At 41.3% G+C, this 22,978-nt stretch overlaps 1 protein-coding gene across 1 annotated transcript; it reads right to left on the bottom strand.

The window, feature by feature from the left end:
* Positions 1 to 652: 652 nt before the first annotated feature.
* On the bottom strand, positions 653 to 20,563 carry GINM1 (glycosylated integral membrane protein 1). The gene is made up of 8 exons (XM_061471510.1): positions 20,364 to 20,563; positions 11,059 to 11,118; positions 10,787 to 10,883; positions 8,437 to 8,588; positions 6,432 to 6,588; positions 5,532 to 5,662; positions 3,351 to 3,514; positions 653 to 1,554 (listed from the first exon to the last, which is right to left on the bottom strand). The coding sequence occupies exons 1-8, from the start codon at positions 20,481 to 20,483 to the stop codon at positions 1,446 to 1,448; spliced, it is 990 nt and encodes a 329-aa protein (XP_061327494.1). The 5' UTR covers positions 20,484 to 20,563; the 3' UTR covers positions 653 to 1,445.
* Between the last annotated feature and the right edge of the window lie 2,415 nt (positions 20,564 to 22,978).

Raw genomic sequence — 22,978 nt, 5'->3', positions numbered from 1 at the left:
TCAGCCAGTTATGACATCCCCCACTTCTATTGTCATCACTCAGCTAAACCTGGCTGATGCTGGGGATCCTGCACTCCCCAACCTCATTGAGCTTGAGGAAGTAAATGTAAATACTGAACCACATGGTGCTACATCAAAAAACAGATTTTTTTTTTTTTAGGAAAGGAAGTTTGAGCAGTGTCCCTGTTACCTCAGGCTGACATATGCCACGCTGGGGTTTGGTTTGGTTGTTAGCAAGGTCAGTCAGCATTGGAAATGTTTCTTCTATCCCAGCAGTGCTGTCAGTTTAGTGAGACAATTCAAGTTGTTCCTGTCACACACCAGCTGTAAGGACAAATAACTAACTTAGAGAACTCATTACACATTGGATAACCTTTCATTAAAGGGGGAGATGTGTGTGTGTAATCCTAGCTTTTCTCCCTCACTGTAACAGCTTTAGCTAAAAATGGATAATTTCAATCACTCAAATGATAACTCTGCTCAGTCTTACACCAGGTAGTTAACGTTCTTTTTTCTTCCCTAGTCATTCTTTTGACAGTGTCTTGTAAGCAAGAACAATGAAAAGTTAAAAACCAAATCGTGCCCACATGTAATGCATGTGGCAAACCACTGGGTTGCATAGATAAACAGAGCTGCACACATGAACACAGGCTGATAAACAATTTAAGTGTTTATTTGAAAAACGACAGCAGTACAAATGGGCAGGGGCAGACTGGGCCTACGCAGCGGTGGTAAGCCAGTACTGTTGTAGGAGCTTGTAGGGTTTCCTTTTCTCTCTTGAGACTTCACAAAGTACTGCTGTCACAGGTACAAAAAAAGACATTCTTCACAAGTGCCAACAGTTTCTGTAAGTGGAAGGAGCCACAAAAGTGTAAAGTGCTTAAACCTACCTTTAAAATTTGGTTTGCATATTTAAAACGTAAAATTACTTAAGTAACACAAGGGGTTGGTAGTGATATTTTCCTCGCAAGGCACACTCAAACCTAAGAGACTTGACACCAGGTTGGGCAGCTTTGTTTAGGCTTGCAGGCACAGCTGATGTTTGCGATACTCCTTCGTCCTTTTCTGAGGAATGCTGTCGGGAGACTTCAGGACACCCTGAATTACACCACCTCGATACTCAGGATAGCTGCCCTGGTTTATCAATGGGCATGAAGGCAGCCAGCGTCCTGTCCGAGGTGAGGAAAAGTGACTTCACAGAAGTTAAAACCAATGGTAGCCCTCAGGGTGCAAAGCTGCTTTATTTTGAAGCTTCTGAAAAAGCTGTGTTTTAGCAGAGAGGCACAAGTCAGCCAGCTATGGGCCTCAGCCTGAGTGTCCCTTTGCCAATTTATCGACTGAGTTCTCTTAGTAGGAAACAAACATGGTATTAAGATCAAGTGCCAAATTTCAGGTCAACTAAAAATATGATTTAAAAAAACAGTAACTCCAAAGCAAACACAGCATTAAGTACATGATTTCTCATCTAAATTATTTTTCCTGTCTGGAAGATCTGAAGGCAAGCTGATGGTAATCACGGGTACAAAGCTGACTTGATCCAGGAGAAGGGTGCCTCTGAAAGGTAAGATTACCTGGCATTAGGAAACAATCTAAAAAACAATTCTGCATTCTGAAAATTAGGTTTATTCTTGAGCTCATCAACATACTTTAAATCAATACATCACTTATTACCCTCATGATACCTCTTTTATAAAGTAGAATGAAAACTTGATACAAAACCGGCTCCAAAATGAACTACCTGTGGTTTCAGTGGGGTCCCTTCACCCAGTTTCCACATCTGAAATACCAGCAGTGTGGGCTCCATAGGCTCAGTTTCACAGCAGCCTCATAGCTGTCTGTCACAAGCTACTTCCTCAGGCTCTTGAACCTAATTCTCTAGCTAAAGCTTCCAGTTTTATCAGTGCACTGTAGAATGGCATCACAGACTTGGGACAAGGTCCTTACACACTTCTGCAACTGTGTCACTCACCAAGTGAGACGTACTCATTCTTACTGGTTTACAGTCATGAATTAAACCACTACCACATTTTACACAACCACTTTACAGAGGCAGCAAGAAAATGAGCGTGTGGTTTTGGGTGGGATTGGCTCATTGTTTTGTTTGTTTGTTTGTTTGGGTTTTTAGCAAGGACACAACATCTTTCCAGTGTAACAGTATCCTGAAATCCTCTGACAAGCCATGCACAAGCCCCATGTTCCAACTGGAAATTACTGCAGGCTGGTTCCTCTGCTCTGTACTCACCTCTGCCATGGACGCTTTGATGAACTGTTTATGTGGATTAGATTTTATTTTTTCCCCTAATTCTACTTAGTTCAAATTTTCACACATGGCAGTCTTAAGCTACTTACTGCTGGGGGGTACAAAGTGTTTGACTCTTCCTGCTCTAACAAGTTAGAAGAAATACTCGAACCCAACAGCATGCTTTGTGAAGTGTCGGGGGAAGCATGGTCTCTTCTGTCACTGAAGTTTCTACCTTTCCTGATCTTCCAGCTCTCCATTTTTCTAGCTCTGTCAGATGGACTAAGGCCACTCCTATCCCTGGGGTGATACACAAATTAACCGCACTCAGAGCCATTCAGAAGCACAGCTGCTCAGCTGCATTCAAAGACATCAGCTGTGCTTCTGGGGCCTGAAAAGAATATAGGGTTCCAAGGGTTAGGTCTTCCAGAATTGACTTGGTTTGCCTTAAAATGTACACACTTGCCCATTCCAGCACAAAATCTATACTGATTTCTTATCTGCAGTTACTAATCCATCTTTCCACTCCTTGTTTGGAGAGCTTGCTTCTCTGAAAAATATTCCTATTGCTGGTAACACACCAGCTGAGTGAATAAAGCCACCTGCAGTCAATAAGCTTTACTTATGACCATTTGCCACCAACTGAAATGGCTTGTAAGCTGCCTGCATAGGTAGCTCCTCCTTGGAGAATTCCCATACAAATTTGCAAAGTCAGTTTTGAGGCCTTCCATAATAATTACAACAACTCCAACACAGTGGGAATATGAAAAGATGTAGAGTTGTTGGAATTGTTTAGCTCCAGCTTCTCCCCTCCTCTCCCAGCAATATGATTCTATGTTAATGGGGTCTCACAACATAGTCCTTAGAAGACTTGATGAAAATCTGGCAGTCTGACAGCCAAGCTGAAGACACTTCCAATGAAAGATTTTCCCATATTCCTCTGAAATGCCTGTGTGTCAACAGGGCACTCAGACTGGGAAGTTACCAGCAGCCTTTTCACTGAATTGACGACACCTTCTTCATACAGAACAGGGCTGCTGCTTTAAAGATTTTTATTTTTTTAGTTAGTGTTTTGCCTTCATCAGAGAAGCAAACAGCAAAAATGACTTACTTGTTTTCACAGGAAGGGAGAATCACCTTTAGAACTTTGAGAATAAGAGCTGCTCCAACAACTCCAACTCCAACGACTTCCATCAAACTGAAGAAGATGGGTAAAGATCGCAACCAGAATCTGCACAACACTGTCCTCAAATCTTCCACCCATTGGCACATCACCTACAACCAAACAGGTAAAAATAAAAAGGTTGCAAAACACAGCAAGTGCGGATTTTGTAGATACTGGTGAATTGCATTGTGTGGTGATAGTTTTACTGGAATTTATGTATGCTTAAACATACATATAAGCAGGATAAAACTGGTGACTCGCAGCTCTTCTGTGAGGTTTGGAAGAGGCAAAGGTTTAATTCTTTTCTCATCCTAGCAGAGTTCTCTGAGAGGAAAGGCCACTTTAGAAAACAAAGGACACCTGAACAGAGCAGGTGAAGGGTTAGCAATGTGGAGAAGCTGTGATACCATGGCAGCATACAGAAGGGAAAGCATTACCCCTGGGAGAGGGGTAGCACCTTCCCTAGCCTACCTGTAATTTTCAGCCTACTGTCCTAGCCCTCGTGTCTCAGCAGCAGGTTATAAAGTGTTTTCTTTCAGTCACGAAGAAGGACATGATGCCTCTCCTTACCTCATCTGGAACTGAAACTTCCCAAGCTGTTGCTGTGTTTCTTACAATGGGACAGAGCAATGGCACATCTCCCAGAGGCGTAAAACTGACTTAAAGCTAAATGATACTTGGAATTGTATAAGCGCTTTGCTTGGCATGTCCTGGGTTCAGCAGTAGCAGTCATTTTTCTCCTCCTTGGTAGCTGGTGCAGTGCAGTGTTTTGACTTTCAGCTCGGGAACAGAGCTGATAGCGATATTTTGGTTTGGCCAAGGACTTTGTGAGCCTCATGCTCTGCCAGGGAGGAGGGGAAGCCAGGAGGAAGCAGAGACAGGACCCCTGACCCAAACTGACCAAAGAGGTATTCCATACCACAGCACGTCATGCCCAGGATGTAACTGGGAGTGAGCCGGAAGGGCTGTGGGACTGCAGGGTTGGAGGAGGTATCGGTCGGAGCTTGGTCGGGCTGGGGGGGGGCGAGTGATCGGTCGGTTGGTGCTGAGGTGTTGTATTCTGTTCCCTTGTTATTTCCTTTATCATTATTATCATTGGTGGTAGCAGTAGTGATTTGTGTTATACCTTAGTTACTAAACTGTTCTTATCTCAACCCGTGGGAGTTGCATTCTTTTCGATTCTCCTCTCCGTCCCTCTGGGAGTAGGGGGAGGGAAAGAAGGGGGGGGGGGGGGGGGGAGTGAACGAATTACCTGACTGGGTTTAAACCACGACAGGCATAAATACAGCAACTCTCATGTCATGAATATCTCTGAGGTCAGAACACTGCAGGATTCTGACGTAAAAACATCCAATTCCTCCCTGCTAAGGGGTAATTTAGGAAGTGTTTTGTTTGTTGATTTTTCAGTTTTGTTTTGGGTGATTTTGTTGGGTTTTTTGAAGTTTACTACAGTGTCTGTAAAAGCCTGTTCTTCTTCGTGGCTGGCTGTGGGGATTTCTTAGTGTTCTGTGGAAGTCAGTTACTGCCATGTACTTCACACAATAGAAAATCCTGGTCTTTAGTAAATATAAAGCAGTAAAACAGTACTCTGAGAAGTCAAATACCAGGTTAAACAGGAATGGCAATTCCAGAAATGAGCTATTACATATTATGCTGGGTCTTGGGTTGTTGTTGGGTTTGGTTTTTTTTTTCCGAATTAAAAATAAAGGACCAAAGACAAAGGCCTAGGAATGTTATACACCTTCTTAACATCTTCAAATGGATGTTGTATTTGGTCTTCACATGAGGAAGATCCACTATCTAAATCATAACAATGCTGGGTTTGTTTATTTTGTTCTGTAAACATCCACAAAGGAGGAAAACATAATATTTGTATATGGTGCTGTAGAGAAAATTGAAAATGGGGAAGTTCATTCCCTCAAACTGTAATACTGGATAACGTCCAGCTTCATCCGCAGCATGTTACTACAACTTTTCCTCCTAAAAATGTCACCAAGCTGTATGTATTTTATCCCTTAGGAAACAAGGAAAAAAAACAAGGGAGGGAGGGGAAAAAAAACCTGCTTTTCCTTTTTAAACCATTCTTTCAAGGTTTATACTAATAATTCAAACAAACAACAAAACTACCTTGTAAGAAGAGGGAGGTTCTATCCTAAGAGGGGTCTCTGGTAACTTGCCAGGTAATGCCTCTTCGTCTACTGTGGTTTCCACTTGCCGGATGAGATACTGACTGGTAGTTTGTAGTGGGTCTTGAGTATCTGAAGAAGAAAAGCTCGAGTTCAGTGGGGGGCTTGTTTTCTATTTGACTCACTGTTCAGGAAGACAAAGACATGCTACATTTCTGTACTTACAGTACAGTTCTAACACATTTACAGCAAGAACATAGAAGGCTGACTTTTTTTTTTTGTTTACTTGAGTAGTGAACTTGCTAAGCAGCAGTATTAGAGTGCAGCCTTAGCTGTGCCCTTAAATTCAGCTTAAATTTCAGCTGCTGCCAGATTAAAAAGTGAAGAACTAGATAAAAATATTTCGTCTCCTATGAGATCCCTGAGAGTTTTTAATTAAATAGAACTGAAATAAGATTAAGGCATCAAATAACTACTCTTGCTTTTAAGATACTCAAGTTTAATAACATAAAATTATTCTTTGGTTTGGAAGTGACCCAGACAGGTATTTCCTCTCCAGTTTTTCTTTCATTCTCGGGGAAAATGGCAGAGCTTTAGAGAAACTTCCATCATAGCTCTGACAGAGGAATTTTTTTCCTGTGGTTGCAGACTGACAAGTACCAAGTGCTTCAAAGGAGAACAGATTTGAAAACAAACAAATGAAATACCTAAATGTAGAAGAGTTGAATTTAGATATTTAACAAAAACAAAACCAAACTATATTAAAGAAAACATTTTCATGCCAATGAAGAAACTATTCCACTATGTAAAACACAGGAATAATGATGTTCTTTTGACCTTGTAAAGGAATATATCAACCATGGATAAAAAAAAAATCTTTTGTAACAGCTAAGAGAGATACCTTTTTCTGAGAGGCTGGGAAGTGTAAATAACATGTCGTTGTCCCTTGGGATGGAATACAGCATGCTCTCTTTCAAAGGGACAGTGTAGTTTGAATGTCTAAGTACTCTCAGGTCCTTTACTAAAATATCTATTTCTGTTACTTCTTCCTGCTGAACCTACAAGAGATGCAAATATGTCAATATTGCTGAGTTTAAAGTAAGAGTGAATTAGGCTGGCAAAGAAAACCAATGCATCACATAAAACTCCAGGCCATTAAGATTTAGACATAGGGATGTTAAAAACAAAAAAATGCAAAAGCATGAGGTAGTTGCTCCATGGGCTTTTACCCAAGTCTTACATAGCCTTTTATGATCCTCTTTCAGGGAGGCATTTTAGGGCATGGAAAACTCAAGTATGTAGTAAAAGAGCACTTGCAAACATTGAAAGTGTTGCTGAGGCAAGTCTGACAATTCTGCTTTTGTAGTAGTGTTGCTTTTTTCCAACAACCAAAAGAGTTTTCCTCCTTTTCCAGTGATGCACTGGACCCATTTCACTTAATCACTGCAAGCATCACTTAATATAGAACACATTCAGCATAACTCACTACATTCAGTAACTGCATTGAGGCCAAGAACTCACAGAAATCCAGAGTGTTTATGATCATAATTATAACTGCTACACAGAAATGTAACTAACAGAAAAGGAATGGAGCACGTGATGGTTTCACTCATGCTTTCAGAACAGTAGGCCAACCAACAATCTCCTTTTGCTTCAAACACCCAGAGAATAATGTGAAGAAGCAGATGATCGTTAATGTCAGCTGAAAACTAACGAGAAAGATGGAAAACTTTTGATTTAAACAATTAAGGAAACCATATTAGCTTTCGGGTTGTTCTTGCCAGGTCCCTATGAAAATAGGAAATGCATTGTGATGCCTAGTTTGAGATCTGCCTCTAATTTGAGATTGTGTAACTACTCAATCAAACCAAGGATAAATTAGCCTCCTAGAAGTGGAATAAACACTTCATTAGAAAAGCTTCAAACCTCTCAGTGGGATTTTTCATTAACAGAGTAAAAATTTGATGTGATGCAGATCCCTGTAAAAAACAGGACATGCTGAGCACACAATTTATGAAGGACCAGTGGTATTACCATAATTCTCCTATTACAAAAAAAGGCAGCAGAACATAAGCCAGCTTCTAAACAGCCTGGCCACATGCAAGACGCAGACATATACTGAACCAAAAACACAATATTTTTGCTGGCTTCAGCAGCTGTCTCTTCTCTTCAGAACCTCTCTGGTTGGAAAAATAACTATACTTTATTGGTGATTTTGAGAACTCAGTTCTGCACATTTCAGTCTCAGCTAGAACTGTAACCTCTCACGTTCACTGGTATTTGTGCAAATACTGTCAGAATGTAGGAGTTTTTTCCCTGTTAATCTCAAAATCCATTTTATTATTAAGATTTTTATCCAAATGAATTAATTATCTTATATGCAAAATATCCCAGGGCTAAGCTCTGATATCGTGGGCTTTCACAAGCCCACCTGCTGTAAGAGTTTGCTGCTATAAGCTGTTCCCCATGCTACATGCCTGAAACCCTTTACTAGCTTGGGGTAAACAACGGGGAAAACCTCAGGACTAATAACAAGCCCATGCCCCTTTTATTTATTTTGTATGTTTTTTGTAAATGAAGTATTGCTTGTGAGTCTGACTTTGCATATGTGCACATTTTGAAACAGCATGTGACACAGTGATGTTCTAACATTTATTACATTATAAATAAATTACTAAATACAAATAGAAGCATTAAAACTTGAAGACTCCTCATGAATCACCTTTGCTACTACATGAGTAACTTAGGTTGGTACTACCTCCCTCACTACCGTGCTAGCCAGCATTAGCTTATGTACTTTGTGCTCTAATCACCAACCAGACACACGTAAACCTTTGAATCCTTGGTAATGACTTGCCTCTCATAAATTAAAAACAAGCAGAATGTTGTGTTTTTTTTTTTTTTACCTGTTTTCCATCAATTTCTGACACTTCTTCCTGAATGACAATCAGCTGCAAATCAGAACTGGATGCCAAAGGCCACTTGTGAACCATAATGCGAACACTGACGGTTCCCAGGTGCTGCTGATCTGGTAAGTTATCCAAGTTTCTGTTCTCCACTGTTAACACACAATGTCACAGTTTTCAAAGAGAAACCATCCCAACCAGGAAGCAGTACACAACCAAGGGGCGAACAGTTGCAACTCTGACCTAGATGCAAAGGCACATGTAGCATTTGAATGAAAAAGGCATTACAACTACAGAGGACCAGTAGCACTCAACCAGAGATGCCTGAACAGTTGTACAGAAGTCTGTACTATGCTGATGTTCTTAACACTTCCAGTAAACTGCTGTTATAAGCCGTAGTAGTCTGGGCAACAGGTAAAACAGATGCCATGACTTTTTACCAAACCAAACTTGGAGCAGGTCTCATGATACAACACAGCAGACAACAGCAGCACTGTATGATCCCCAGACTGAGGAAGCTTGCAAACAACGTCGCATCCCTGCCTTTGAGGTTTGCATTTAAGCACTCTAAGCACCACTCTTTGGCTTTGCTATCGATGTATTCCTATTTAAGTTGTCCAAACAAGTTCGTAAGAGTAATGCCACAGCCCAGTTAGCCACCTGTGTAAACATCTTGATTTGCAAAACATTCCCCTTCCTCTCAATACAGAAACAAACACGCTCTTTTCCACACACACCTAATATACTACTCAGGCAAGTTCCCTCATACGTGTTTTATTCTATGCCCCCCCCATTTTCATATGTGCCTGATGACACCTCAAGCTCTCTTCCTATCCAAAACCTTTCAGCTATTTCAACAACCCAATATTCCGCAAGTACAGAGAACTTTCAACCCTTGCTGTTTCTGCATAGACTTGGTACCCTTCTACCAGCTGCCATACCTCTACAACGGGTGAGAGCACAGTAGAACTGCAGTGCTGCATAAGTGTAGGAGTGGAGGTGACAGATCTCAGAGCATGAATATTTAATTCAAGTTTACTTCTATACACATTCAGGACTATTCTTCCTCTGTTAACAAGTATCTCAATATTCCCTTAGCATTTTACAAGCATTATCTGAATCTCTTGTTGAGGATTTAATAGCTAAACAGAATAAACATAATAGAGGCTATAGTGCTGACGACTCAGACCAAACAAGGAGATAGACAGTGCCAGGTTTCTACCTCCTATGTCAAATATGTATTTTTCTCTCTGTTTCAGATTCATGTTCAAACTCATAGTATGAGTTGGGAAATTAACAGGAACTACAGTAGAGTGCTCAGTAGCTCTCAGAATTAGTGAATAAAATCATATCTATTTTTCTGGACTCAAGTTATCTTGCAGGTAGATGACATTCTGTCTTGGTTTTTTAGTATAGAAAAAAATAGAAGCAATGGAAATATAATTATCTCAGAAAAAGAGAAATTAATTACTGCTCTCCCTCTCCAGAATAGCGTCAAATTAATAATTAAATATGCTTGGGAATTCGGGTTCAAGAAAAAAAGGTCATGGCTCAGAGAACCAATTTAGAAAAAGCATTAGTACTCTGTAAGTACATGTCCGATTGTAAGGAGAGGATGACCTCAGAAACCAAGCTAGAGACTAGCTGCACCTGATCCATCAAGAGATCATTCTGAATACAACAAAAACTTAAATGAGCATAATGGCACTTGCTTAATTAATTATACAGTATGCGCTCTGCATCTCAAAAAAAATCACAGTACTTTCTGCTCTTTCACAAAACATGTAGCACTGAATCAGTGGCAAAAATAGCAGTGTCAAGATAATTCAAAGTCATTGCCCACTGCAGGGCACTAGCAAAACTGCAGTGTTTGTGCTGTAATAACCTACCCAGCAGAAACTTTTTTGTCCAGTGTACACAGAAATGAGATAATTAAAAGATCTTCCTAATCATAATTCATACTTTTGTTATTGAATCTCCTTTTGGATATATGCCACCCAACCTAGGGACACAGCTATAAGCAGGGTGGAGCTGCATCCTTCTGTTTACATTGTCTAGCTTGTAGTGCAAAACATTCTTTTGAAAAGATAAGCAGAGCCTAGATTTCAGATTAGACCATTTACACATATCGGAATGTGAATGTGACTTGAGAACAAGGCAGTAAGGTTTTTTCCACCCATTTCAGTAGCAAAATTATCCTACCTTGGGAAATTATTTGCTTCTATGATGCTCAGGTTTGCAGAGTATGAGAACATATAGTCACTGTAAGCTTTGGTTACCAGATAACAGGGAAGCCAAATACCCCAGGGGTAGGAAATAAAAAAAAAAACACCAAAAAGGCAATACTCACATATTACTGTTTGACATGTTACGTGGGCGACCCTGCTTTTCATAGGGAAATCATTTAGGTATACCTGTCCATTAGCATAGGTGATATTAAAAACAACCTGAAAGACAGACAGACAGAATGAGTGTATGGCTCCTGGCACAATGCTACAGTTCTGTTCTCAGAGGAACACACCATACTGACTGACCTCAGGGAAAACAATGCATTTGCATCCACACACAGACTCTATTTCACTGCACATTAATTCACTGAATAAATAGAAAAACTGGACAAACCTGTGCTTTGTGAAATTCCCCATCGCTTTTCAACATCATAACATTGACTCTGATAGTTTCCTGGAAAACAAGGGGGAGAAGAGACTTAAGTTTCTGAGAAAACACAGCAGCCACTGCAGGCCACAGGCAACTTTCACACACTGTCCTGACAGAATGATAGCATAAAATCCCCAGAGCACATTCCCAGTCTTTCCATCCAGCAGACAGAAGAAAGGAATATGCTTACTTGCTCCATGTAAGGATTGTTTTGGGGTTTTCCCCCTCTTTTTAATAAAGAGCATTGATGAGAAAGAATGACAGCTGTACCCCTTATGTATCAGTTTTTTTTAAATAAGACAGAATAATAGTAATCAAGCTAAATTCTCAGGAGAACTTGTTTTACATGGATATAATGGAAAAGAAGCCTCTTGTATTAGCTGAAAAATAATAGAAAATACAAGGTATAAATCAGATTCTCTATAAATGTTTTTTAAGCACTCCACTTAGTCTTCAAGATGGAGTACAATTTAATACACATTAGTCTATACTAAAGAACACTCAGTTTTGTCAATGTCAACAGTAATCCTATTTCTTTTCTTTGGTTATCGTTCCCAAATTATACCACATGGAACACCTCCACACTTGGAGGTAATGGGGATTTGCTTCTTTCAAACTCTATTAATTGCTATAATTTATTGACTGACTCATTCTATCCTCTCATTTTGCCCCTGTAATGTCAGGGGCTGTTTTACAGATGGAACCTTAAATCCCCCAGGGCTGCCTCTGACAAAACCCACACACAAAAGCCAAATCTCTCTTGGATATTGCCAAAAGTGGTGATTGTCACACTGTTTTCCTGAGTCACCTCTTCAAAAATAACATTAAGCTCCCTATTTGCCTTTTGGGAGTCTTAAATGATTCTAATTGTGTTTCATTTTCTTCTGGAAAACCTTTCCATATCCTCAGCATCTTCTTCAGCTCTGTGTTTGAGTCACTGTTTCACAACTAACAGCTACAAAGCAAATCATGTCTCAATAAAAAGTTTAACTCGCTCAGAATTTAAAATAAATAAACAAAAACTTAAACATATAAAATGGGGGTTTGTTTGGGATTTTTATAAAACACTAGATTTTCAACCAGGAAATACTTGAAATATACATTACCTAGCATGATATAGTCCCAATTCATGAACTATGTTGTGTTAACAGGGTGAATGCTGTGCATCACCCATTCCCTCCAGTGGGTGAAAGTGGGTGAGCTGGGATGGTGCTCTGCTTTCCTGTAAACTTCTCGCAATAGAATCAGAGAATCAACCAGCTTGGAAGAGACCTTTAAGGTCATCAAGTCCAACCATTACCCCAGGACTGCCAAGACAACTACTAACGTGTATCACTGAGGGCGTCTACGTGGTTTCTGAATCCCAGGGATGGTGATTCCACCACTGCCCTGGGCAGCCTGTTCCAATGCCTGAACACCCTCTCTGTCAAGAAACCGTTCCCAATATCCAGCCTAAACCTCCCCTGGCACAACCTGAGGCTGTTACCTCTTGTCCCATTGCTTGTTCCTTGGGAAAAGAGGCCAACCCCCACCTCACTACAACATCCTTTCTGGTAGTTGTAGAGAGCAATAAGGTCCCCCTGAACCTTCTCTTTTCCAGACTAAACAACCCCAGTTCCCTCAGCTGTTCCTCCACTTTACCCGAGTCATCCTGTCTGGCCTTTCATTGTGTTTGGCATATATCTTGTGGTTCCTGCCTCATGTACATTTTGGTATGGGGTGCGTAGGGTCGGAAGACTGGCCACAGCAGGAGCCGTTGAGTTTTGGGTGCAGCACTGCAAGAAAGATCAGTGAGAAGCCAGGGGAAAAGAGCAGTGAAGAATTCGCCTCCAAGGAAGGATTAAGTGAGCTGAGACCATTAGCATAAAACCAGGCTGACTAAGTTGGAGGACTGTTATTTTCCATGGGAAGATACTATGAAGAGCAAAGAGGTGAAACATTAGGAAAACTTTTAATATTAAAAGAAGCTGAGTACTACAATAAATAGTAAATAGTTGGGGAGAGTGTAAAAGTTTTGGACATGACTGGAGCGCTTTAAGAATAAGTCTGTCAAGAATGACATCAATATAGTTGATTTTGACTCTGGAAAAATTGGTCTTCCTCTGATCCTCGAGATGTTTCTGTATCAGGAACAGGTATATCTGTTCAGGAATGTTTAAAGCAAGGACAACTGAAAACTGATTATTTTCTAGCAGCAGAACTTGTAGATGTGTTTGAGATGTTTCTTAGCAAGACTGCCATCAAGTCTTGTGAGACTGCTTAGCAAAGAGGCAAAACAACATAGATGACTCAGGAGAATGGATGTACAAAATACGGGATGTTACCAATAGAATTTGTTGGATCTGGATGTGAACAGACTGGTCACAGGAATGACAAGAATAGGAGTTCTTCCTTGCTTATAAACACAAAATTGCAAGGGTCATGGTGTAGCTGCTGTACTGGAGTATTAATCATTGCTCTAAGTTATTGAGTAGCTTTATGAACCCGCACCATTCTGGAGATGCACCACCATCTCCTGGGATGATGATGAGAGAAGGCATCTCCTAAAGAGATGCTGCAAGGACAGGCAGGCCATGCAGCAGAACCAATCCAACAGCCTTTGTCTGTCAGAACAAGGAGCCAGGCTCCCTCCTCCCAGCTGCATTCTTGCTTCTCTTGTGCTTGTGCAGCTCTTCCTTGCTTGTTCAACTGACAGAAAAATAGTCTGGCAAAAAAAGGGAACGTTTTCCTGCCAATTTAATGAGCTAAACTGGCTCACTGGCTTTGCGTAAATGAGAGGGAAGGATGATGTGTGGGAGAGAGCTATGCTCTTTCAGTGGCAGAGGCAGCAAGCAGTTAAGCTGTCTTACTTGTCTGCATGCTGTGGTCTATTTTTTGTAACTCTGACTGCACGGAAGTGATCCATTGACATATTTTCATCTCTAACACATGGAATATGCTCTTCAAGTGCAAATTTTAAGTATCTACCAGAATTCACAACATGCTTTTGGATACCGCGTCAACAGAATTGACAGCTGTTTTGAAGAAAAATAATCACTGCTTATATAGCTCACTTTTTGTACACTTGACGCTTAGTTGTTGAGCATATCTATCTTGCCCTATGCCTTTCATTTTCAAGTCATTTGATAAATAATAAAGTAGGGTGAATTTTCCTTTTTTTCAGCAGTCACAAGCTATCAGTCATTTCCTTTTTCTTGTAATCTCAGTGAGTCACTCTGGAGATGTTGAAAAAAGATTACAAAACCCTTTCTGCATAAAAGAACTCAAATTGCATTTGAGGCTTGAAAACCGAACAACTATTAAGACTGCCCGGAAAATCCATCCTTTGTGCCCTCTGAATTCCCAGAAAACAGAAAAACCTAGGAAGTAATGAGACAAGGTTTTGATAATCTGTTAAACAGTTTGACAGTATAGAAGTACAGCTCCAAGTGCTACAGCTGAGAGCTGAAAGGTCAGAGGATTTTTTTTTGTTGTTGGTAATGTACAAATTCTTAAAACATAAGAAAAAAAACAAGGTTTGAAGAAATACAGGATGACAGAACAGATTACATCCTGTGATTATATTGTTACTTCGGTTCATATTTTCAGTTACGGTCTTCCAGTTCTCTAAGTAACTTGGTAATTTACATTTAACTTCAATAGAATCATAGAATCATAGAATAGTTAGGGTTGGAAAGGACCTTAAGATCATCTAGTTCCAACCCCCCTGCCATGGGCAGGGACACCTTGCACTAAATCATGCTGCCCAAGGCTCTGTCCAACCTGGCCTTGAACACTGACAGGGGTGTAGCATTAGCATCATCCCTGGGCAACCCATTCCAGTGCCTCACCACCCTAACAGTAAAGAACTTCTTCCTTGTATCTAATCTAAACTTCCCCAGTTTAAGTTTGAACCCATAAGAGGAAGAACATCTGAATAGCTAGGATTGAATTTCTCAAGAAAAGTCAGTATGCTTCCTAGAAGGGGTGCTGAGAAAAAGATTTCTCTCAGTGGTCAGAGTTTTCTTGCTGATCCGACAAATGCATCTGAAGCACCAATGACAGGTCATTTCCAACCAAAAGGTTATCTGTCCTAGACTTTAAGCCATGCTTCTTGTGATGCCAGATTTCTGATGAATCAAACTTGGATGTTTTCCAGTTCTTGGCATTCCTGCCTGCCTGCATACACTGGTTAACACCTGTTGTTTTAAGGATTTTTTTACATTATAGCGTCACTTCAGAAGCTATCTGTTCATGATATAGTAAGCCAATCCTGTAGTAATGAAGCCACTGACAACAGGACACATGTCCTCTGCAGTAATCCATAATATTGCACTATCAAGTTCTGCAGAAACGTGTGTAAAAACTGCCTGTACAACTTACAATACATATTCCAGTATTAACAACATCAAAGTTCACATAAATTTTAGACAGTCCTGTAATTCATTGAGTATTTGAGAAAGCTGCACTTTGAGAGAGTGAAAATCAAAGGTCAGCCCCAAGAAGCAATTCAGGTCCTTAGGCATCAGGCTGTGCTTTTAGTTTACCACTGACATGATTCTGTCATTCACAGCACTTTATCCCTTCCTCTGCCGGTGAATACCTTCACACAAAATACTCCAATTCACACCGAAAATGGCCCTATCATTCTTAATGCTATCACAGGATGTAGATCCCTCTCCTGAGTTTTCCTGTGATTTCTCATCACTGTTTTAGTGCTCCAGCAGGGATATTTACAGCAGTAATGACCACAGTACCTGTAAAGAGGACAGCACTTCCACCACAAATGTGCATCATTCTGCTCTAGGACAGCTAGGCAACAGCAGTAACAGGGACATACATTACAGTGAACTCGTGATTTTTTGTGAACTTGGATCGATAGAGCTAAGCAGGCAGTGACCATTTTCTAATCATTTCCCTTTTACCATGTGCTGCAATGGTAAGCGTTAACTGGGGCAGTATAATCCCAGTAGCTGCAGAAGAGCAAGATGGGGAAAAGATGGCAGCGAAGAATATAAAGCATTTGGCATAATGTAAATGGAATATTAATTGATTCTTCCAGACTCCCATGGCAATGGCACACAAATCTACAGAGAACACTTCACCTAATCACAGCCTTTTATGAAAGATGCCGGCGAGACAAAGCTGTTGGTTCTGATCATGCAGGAACTTCAAAGGGATCTGATGACAGAACCACAGAAAATCTTCCAAGAACAGTGGGTACCTGATGGGTGCACTGCACAGTTTCTCCCAGTACAGGGTAACGGTTAAGCCCTACACCACTGCATTAGTCACATAAACCCTGTCTAGATTCTGGCACTTGCAGCCAGCCCACTTAAAGCACAGCTGTTCTTTATGCAGGCTCTCCAAACAAGGCTCTTTCTGCACTAGAAGGCCTGGGGGAAGTGGAGTGGGCAGCACTAGGAACAGATGGCACAGTGCTTTGCAAGATGGCCAGCTGTACAGAGACCTGAAAGACAGACAATCCCCTCGCAGTGATTACACAAGCACTACTGCTATACACAGTTTGTGACAGGAAAATGTAACGTCCAATGAAGGCTGCCAAGCAGATAAGAAATAGACAAATGAATAACTTCTTTCTAACTTGGAAAGAGATTATGGGAAAAAAAAAGTGTTTGAACAGACAAACAAAACTAGAATCCAAATTCACACCATTTGAGTTATGGCACTAACATGGACAGCTGGTTCCATTTTCTGCTTCTCACAATTCTTCCATCAGACTCAAACCAGAGGTGTGTTGTAGGATGTTGTCAGGCATAACTGAGTTCAGAAATAACCATGGTACAGGTTTGATGTGACAGGTCTGACCCGACAAGTTTGCAAGTCCCTCAGATTTTACACAATTTTAGTACAAAATCTTCTCCAATAAGGTCTGGCATTTTTAAACTGCATGACAATATTTAGGGTAAGATAATGAAACCCAGTATCTACATAAGTAACTAAAGCTGCACTATCTTCAGTTAAGCTTATATAAATACTTCTATCTTAACATTCAAATCTAACATGGTGCTTTTGCTTTAATTTTCTGAACAAACACACTTATATTCCTTCCTTGCCTTATGATGAGTCTTAGTATAATGCTTATCCTTTCCTTTGCCATACATATGTTGCTAGAATCAATCATCTTTGCTTACTCTCTATTAAATCAATTCATACTATGAATATTTTATCAGGAGTTTTAAAAGGTGAATTAGTCCCACATCACCAGGACATGACTGCATCATGCTGCTTTAATTTAATCAAATATACACAGAAAGATTATGTCAGATCTTTTAGGCATAAAGTTTAGAACATATGCCAGGTGGTTAATAGAGAAACTGGCACACAGCAAGGAAAGAAACATTTCAGCATGGCACTATTGACAAGTTTCTTCTTTGATTAAAGTACGTTACACTTACTGCACACATACTCAAATGGTTGATGAAGATTACTTTTTTCTGTTGTGACAAAATCCATCCGCACAGAGGTTTCTTACAGCCAACAAATGTTTTTCAGGCAACTAAACTAAAAAACAAACCCATCTGGTAGTCCAGTACACCACTTAGAACACTGCTAAACCTGAATTACCAAGAACAAACAGAGTAAGCAAACAACAAAGTATTAGCATTTGGCCCACTGTGCTCTTAGCCAGTTCCTATCAGCACATTAAAATAAGACTCTGAAACACAAAACCTAATTCCTGACCTTGCACTAGAATAACATGGTCAGTTGTACTGCCGCATCATTCCCCACCTTTTTTTATTAAAGAAAACCTCACTTTGTCTACTATCAATCTATCTGTAACCCAGTTTTGCTTATCCAAATTTCAGGAGAGAGAAGAAACTGAAAGCGCACATACTGATGTTCAAAATAAGTCTAGATTTCAAAACATCTTAAGAAATGACAAGTATTGCACAAGAACTGAGACATTCACATTCCAGAGCTGAACAAAAGCATTTCAGCCTTACAAAACATTATTCCAATGTCTCAAGAGTTTTTCCTCAGTCCTTCCGCTATGGTTTCTGCAACATCATGATCACCAACTTGGAAGTAAACTTTAATACCATGTACAAGAACACAAAATGTGCAGCGGTCAGTAGTGGGCTGCCAGTGGGCTCACAGAATAGTAAAGGACACAGTTGTGGTACTCAGACAAAGCAAAGCTGTCCTGTTGATGCAGCCTGCTCCCAACCAGCCTGCAGTCCCAGGCCATGCTGAGAAAAGACCACAGTTATTCTGACCCCAGTGCTCACTGTCTTAAGTGTGTAGCTTCTGAAGCCAACCTGACAGTATGGCATTTTCACTCTGCCTACTCCCACTGTAGGAACAGACAGTTCTGTTCCTACCAGGCCACCATAAACCAGCTCATGCTCAAAACCCAGCAATAATTCTACTCAAAACTTTTCCAAGATGCACTGCGCCTTCTACATCAAAACGATTCTGTTTGTACAAATAAACAGTGCATGAGGAAACACAAGTGTTCACTTTTCTAAGCTTGAGATTTAAAAAAAAACACCACCAGAGTAAAAATGTGTTGCCTTTTTGACTATTAGAAGAGCTGCTCTGCATATATGTATGCCACCACACCAATATAAAGCAAAAAAAGCGCAGATAGTTGCAATCAGCAAAAACTGAGTTGACAGATCACCTAAGCAGTATGGCACAAATGGACAAACTCACCTGACAAACAGCACAGCTATGCCCATAAGGCATTACACCCCAGTTACTAAGTCAAGCCCTACCAGCACTCTAAACCATACCTATTCTATTTCTGCCCCCAAGCTGGCTTCCACAGGACTGCTCTGGCACTGCCCTGCTGTGCTCAACTCGTGCTTTCAGATCCAAAGATAGCACTCACAGATGTGTCTCCACTTCTTGTACAACTGCCAGCTCTGACAAACAGCTTTAATGCTATTCAGTGGAAGACAGTCTCCAGGTAGATGGCAAGCAAGAAAATAGGTCTATATACTCTATTGCCACTTCATGTGTCTTTTGGCACATTTGAGCTAGCACTCCCCTGCTCAAACAGATAAGCAGAATACCCAAGGACTGCGCTGTGTCTGCTCTTTTTAGTGCACCTGACTCCAAGCACTTAAGTGCTTTTATAGGTGTCTGAAGATCTAAAACCCCATTTTGAAAACAGATCTAAGTAAGTCTCTCTTCAAATGTTACTATAGAGAGGCAGAAACCAGGAAGTAAGCCCAGGAATCCCATTTTGCAACACAGGATGTGCAGGGCCTCTTGTCAGGCTTTCTTGGAAACATTTTACTTAAATAAAAACAGAAAAACCAACCGAACAACATCAGCAACAACAAAACCCACAACCATAGTAAATTTAATCATGACAGCAACTTCACATTGGTTAGACAAGTGACTACAAATGCAAAACACCTCTTCCCTCTTTGCAACCTCACACTTTGGGAGTTCACTATTACAACAATTAGAGGATGTATTCAGTCATGATTCAAGTACGGACCTAAGCATTCAGTTCTCTTTGGTAATTCTAGAGGTTAAAGATCACCAGTACCGCAGCACATTTTTCTATTCCCACTATCTCCTAAGCAGTACCCAAAAAATGCCTTCCACTTTTTAAAAAGCCACCAAATTTAATTTAAAACTAATCTTACCAAGATACAGCATAGATACTGGAGAAAAAAGCAGAGCACGATGTCCCATAATATACCAACACATTGTAACCCTTTGCTTGGTTCAATTTCAGTACAGAAATCACTAAAAGCAAGCATGTACCTAAGGCACTGCATACTTCAATAGCGCTGAAAGTCCAAACATGGGTAGACAAGCGTTAGAATACGATGTAAATACATCTACATTGCAGAGAAGTAACAATCCCTCCCCCCCCCCCCCCCCCCAGAAAACAGTCAAATATTATTTAGCATATTAAATCCTATATAAGTCATTAAAGAGAGGGGAAAACATTAACTGAGTTTGTGGGAGATGCATAATCCTGTCCTTTTGTGCCATTTTCCCACATTAGACCGAAATGCACTCGAGCAGCAGCTCAGCACTTTAAGCAGGGGTAACACACCTCAGTCTGCCGAGCGCTACAGCAGGAAAACCCCCTCGTACCCAGCACACCGCCCTCCGGTGCCATCAGCTTTGCCCGCTCCTCCAGCGGCGGCGATGCCACCCGCCCGGCCGTGCCAGCCAGCGGCCAAGCCGCCCACGGCCGCCCCAGAGCCGCCCGCTCTCCGGCAGGGTCCGGCTCGCCCCTCGGAGGGACAGGGAGAGGGAGAGGGACCGGCCCCGCCGCGCCCTGGCCCCATCGGTACCTGGCCCAGCTGAGGCGGCGCGGCGGGGCCCAGCAGCGCGGCGGCCAGCGGCAGCAGCAACAGAGGTAACAGCAACAGCGGTAGCAGCAGCAGCGCCCGCCGTCCCAACGCCGCCTCCATCTTGCGACCCGGGAATTAAAACAAAGTGAAACATCAACAAGCGGCGGCAGGGGCGGGGCGGGACCGGGAGGAAGTAGGGAGAGGCGGTGCCTGGCCCCCTCCCGCCGTCGCCTCCCTCCGTCGCGGCCCGCCTGACATTAAAGCTCACCCAGTTCTAGTCCCCTGCCACGGGCATGGACACCTTCCACTAGACCAGGTTGCTCAAGGCCCTGTCCAGCCTGGCCTCGAACACTGCCAGGGATGAGGCAGCCGCAGCTTCTCGGGCAAGCTGTGCCAGTGCCTCACCACCCTGGGCATGTGTGGAGATGTGCCTGCTCCTACAAATGTTCATTACCGTTAACAGGTGATTACAGCCTTTGAAAGCACTTTGTATAATAATTACCCATATAGCTAATGTTAATAATTATCTAGATGAAATGGCCAATGTACACTTATCAAACTCACCTACTTCCTTCACTCCCCGAAGATACCTGCAGTTCCCCATCAGCAGCTGGGGTTATATGGCCGGAGCAATGCCAGGCTGAGTTCTGAGCACCACATGTCCAGAAAGCTTTCTTGAAAGCAAAAGGGGCTCAGTGTGCCCCAGGGCACACTCTCAGAGAGAGTCATCTGAAAGGAAGAAAGCACTAGATGAAGTTTTAAAGAGCTGGACATCTTCAGACTAGAGAACACGGGGAAGTTTAACAGTGGAGTCAAAACCATGGAAGTCCCATGCCTAGAGGAAAGGAACCAAGGAACCAACCTGTATCTCCAAGTCCTCAGTGGATAGGAAGATTAAAAGTGCTTTAAGAAGGATTGCCATTGTCTGTTAGCAGACTTGCTAATGGCAAACATCTTCACAACTTGTCTGGTGAGGTTTTACTATAGCCAGAGCTTAGCAATGAATTAGCTGTCTTGTTGCAGCAGTCTGCAGCCTGATTTAATATCACTCTATGGCTCCCACTTGGTTGACAGTGAACATAAATTCTAAAACCCACAGAAACTTAGTATTTCATATGCAGTTTCATTCATGAGACAGCAGTGCAAACATCTGGCGCAAGATAGAAGTCATTAGAAAATGAGGCCTAAGAGAGTTATATATATTTATATTGATATCTATATAGAGAGAGATATATGGTAAGTCAGCTCCCCAACAAGACATTTTGCTGAATCTCAAATGGGGTGCATAAGAATTTTCAGGGATATGATGGCAGCTACAAGAATGCAGCTCTTGTTGGTACTTGCAGTCATTTGCATGTGCTGGTGGGAGGCAGTTTAAATTACCTAAATTCCTAACTGTGAGTTGCACTCCATGTGTAAATCAGAATGGGGGTTACTTCTAACAGGACTGGTGAATTCTAGATGAGCAAAGGCAAGCTGCAATACTACAGTGCTTTGTGTATGAGATTCATGATTCAAATATTTACAAAAGGTACCAGAGGCATCATGATTAATGGTATTGGTGTACATAAAAATCCCAGGAAGCAAGGACTGCTGAACTGCAGAATTTATAGATGCAGCAAAGCTCAGGCTGGGTTCTCAGCTGACCTCAAGGAATCCAGTATCTCACTGAAATGGAAGAGGACATAAATGCCTGTTCCTTTTTTGTCTGTCTCCTTTGACAAGTTTCCTGGAAAACCACCTATCAGGTAATGCTTTCTTTCTGTTTTTGTTTCCATCATCCTCCCCCTTTTCTCCCAGTCTTTTGCACTCCCTTTTCCTCAATCCTCTTTCTTCCTTCATTTTTATTCTCTTGGAACTTAATTAAAACTGCAAAAATTATGCACTAAAACTGCTTTCAACGTACTGCTGTTTTCCCCAAATTTCAAAGCTTTCATTAGTTGTACAGCACAACAGATGCTACTTAATGTAAATGGTAAAATTCCTCACAATAACTAAATAACTTGTGACCAGTTTCACAAGGGATCTGTCCTTGTGTGACTGAATAACCTACTCAGTGCCAGGACAGGCTGGGAGCATAAGGCTTCCCTTTCAGCTCAGACACACACCTCCTAGACTCCTCTAGTCTGCTGGCGAACGTGTCTTGACATTTATAACTATTAAAATATGTAACATTTTAAAGTATTTTGAACTGAGATTGACTACTGCTTGAGCTGCAGAGGGTGCCAGAAGTGTTGTATTTCAGTGCTGGTGTATGATCACAAGAAGCCATTTTTCCTGTGAACCTTCACTATAGGTGTGGGTTATTAGAAGGCAAAAGCCAGTATAAGGAATAATGAAATTACAGATTAATTTCTTTTATGCCTAAATAGTGGTAAAAACCTGGACTAAGTTAGTGATACGCTTTCTTACTGACGTGCAAAGTAAGACTTCTTAGAGTAGCAAGTAAACAGTTAAACTTCAGTCAGCACAGGCTTGCAGAAAACTGATGCACATCCCCCAACATTAAAGTTTCAGAGTAAAAAATGTAGCATGTGCTATAGTGCTTTCTTCCATGAATAACTGTTGTACAGGATAGCTTAAAACCAGCCTTGAATCAATTTAGGCTTGATGTA

Source organism: Pezoporus flaviventris, unplaced genomic scaffold (genome assembly GCF_033815535.1).
Source record: "Pezoporus flaviventris isolate CSIRO_AGI_PZ_B2104156 unplaced genomic scaffold, CSIRO_AGI_Pfla_v1 ptg000066l, whole genome shotgun sequence".
NCBI lineage: Eukaryota > Metazoa > Chordata > Aves > Psittaciformes > Psittacidae > Pezoporus > Pezoporus flaviventris.
Note: the sequence above shows the minus strand (reverse complement) of the source record. Positions and strands in the feature narration are given on the sequence as shown.

Coding starts and splice junctions, on each gene's coding strand:
- GINM1 (XM_061471510.1), bottom strand. CDS start 20,483: ATGGAGGCGGCGTTGGGACGGCGGGCGCTGCTGCTGCTACCGCTGTTG. Junction 11,119..20,363: donor CGCCGCCTCAGCTGGGCCAG/GTACCGATGGGG, acceptor CTTGTTTTCCAG/GAAACTATCAGAGTCAATGT. Junction 8,589..10,786: donor AACATGTCAAACAGTAATAT/GTGAGTATTGCC, acceptor GTGTGTTAACAG/TGGAGAACAGAAACTTGGAT.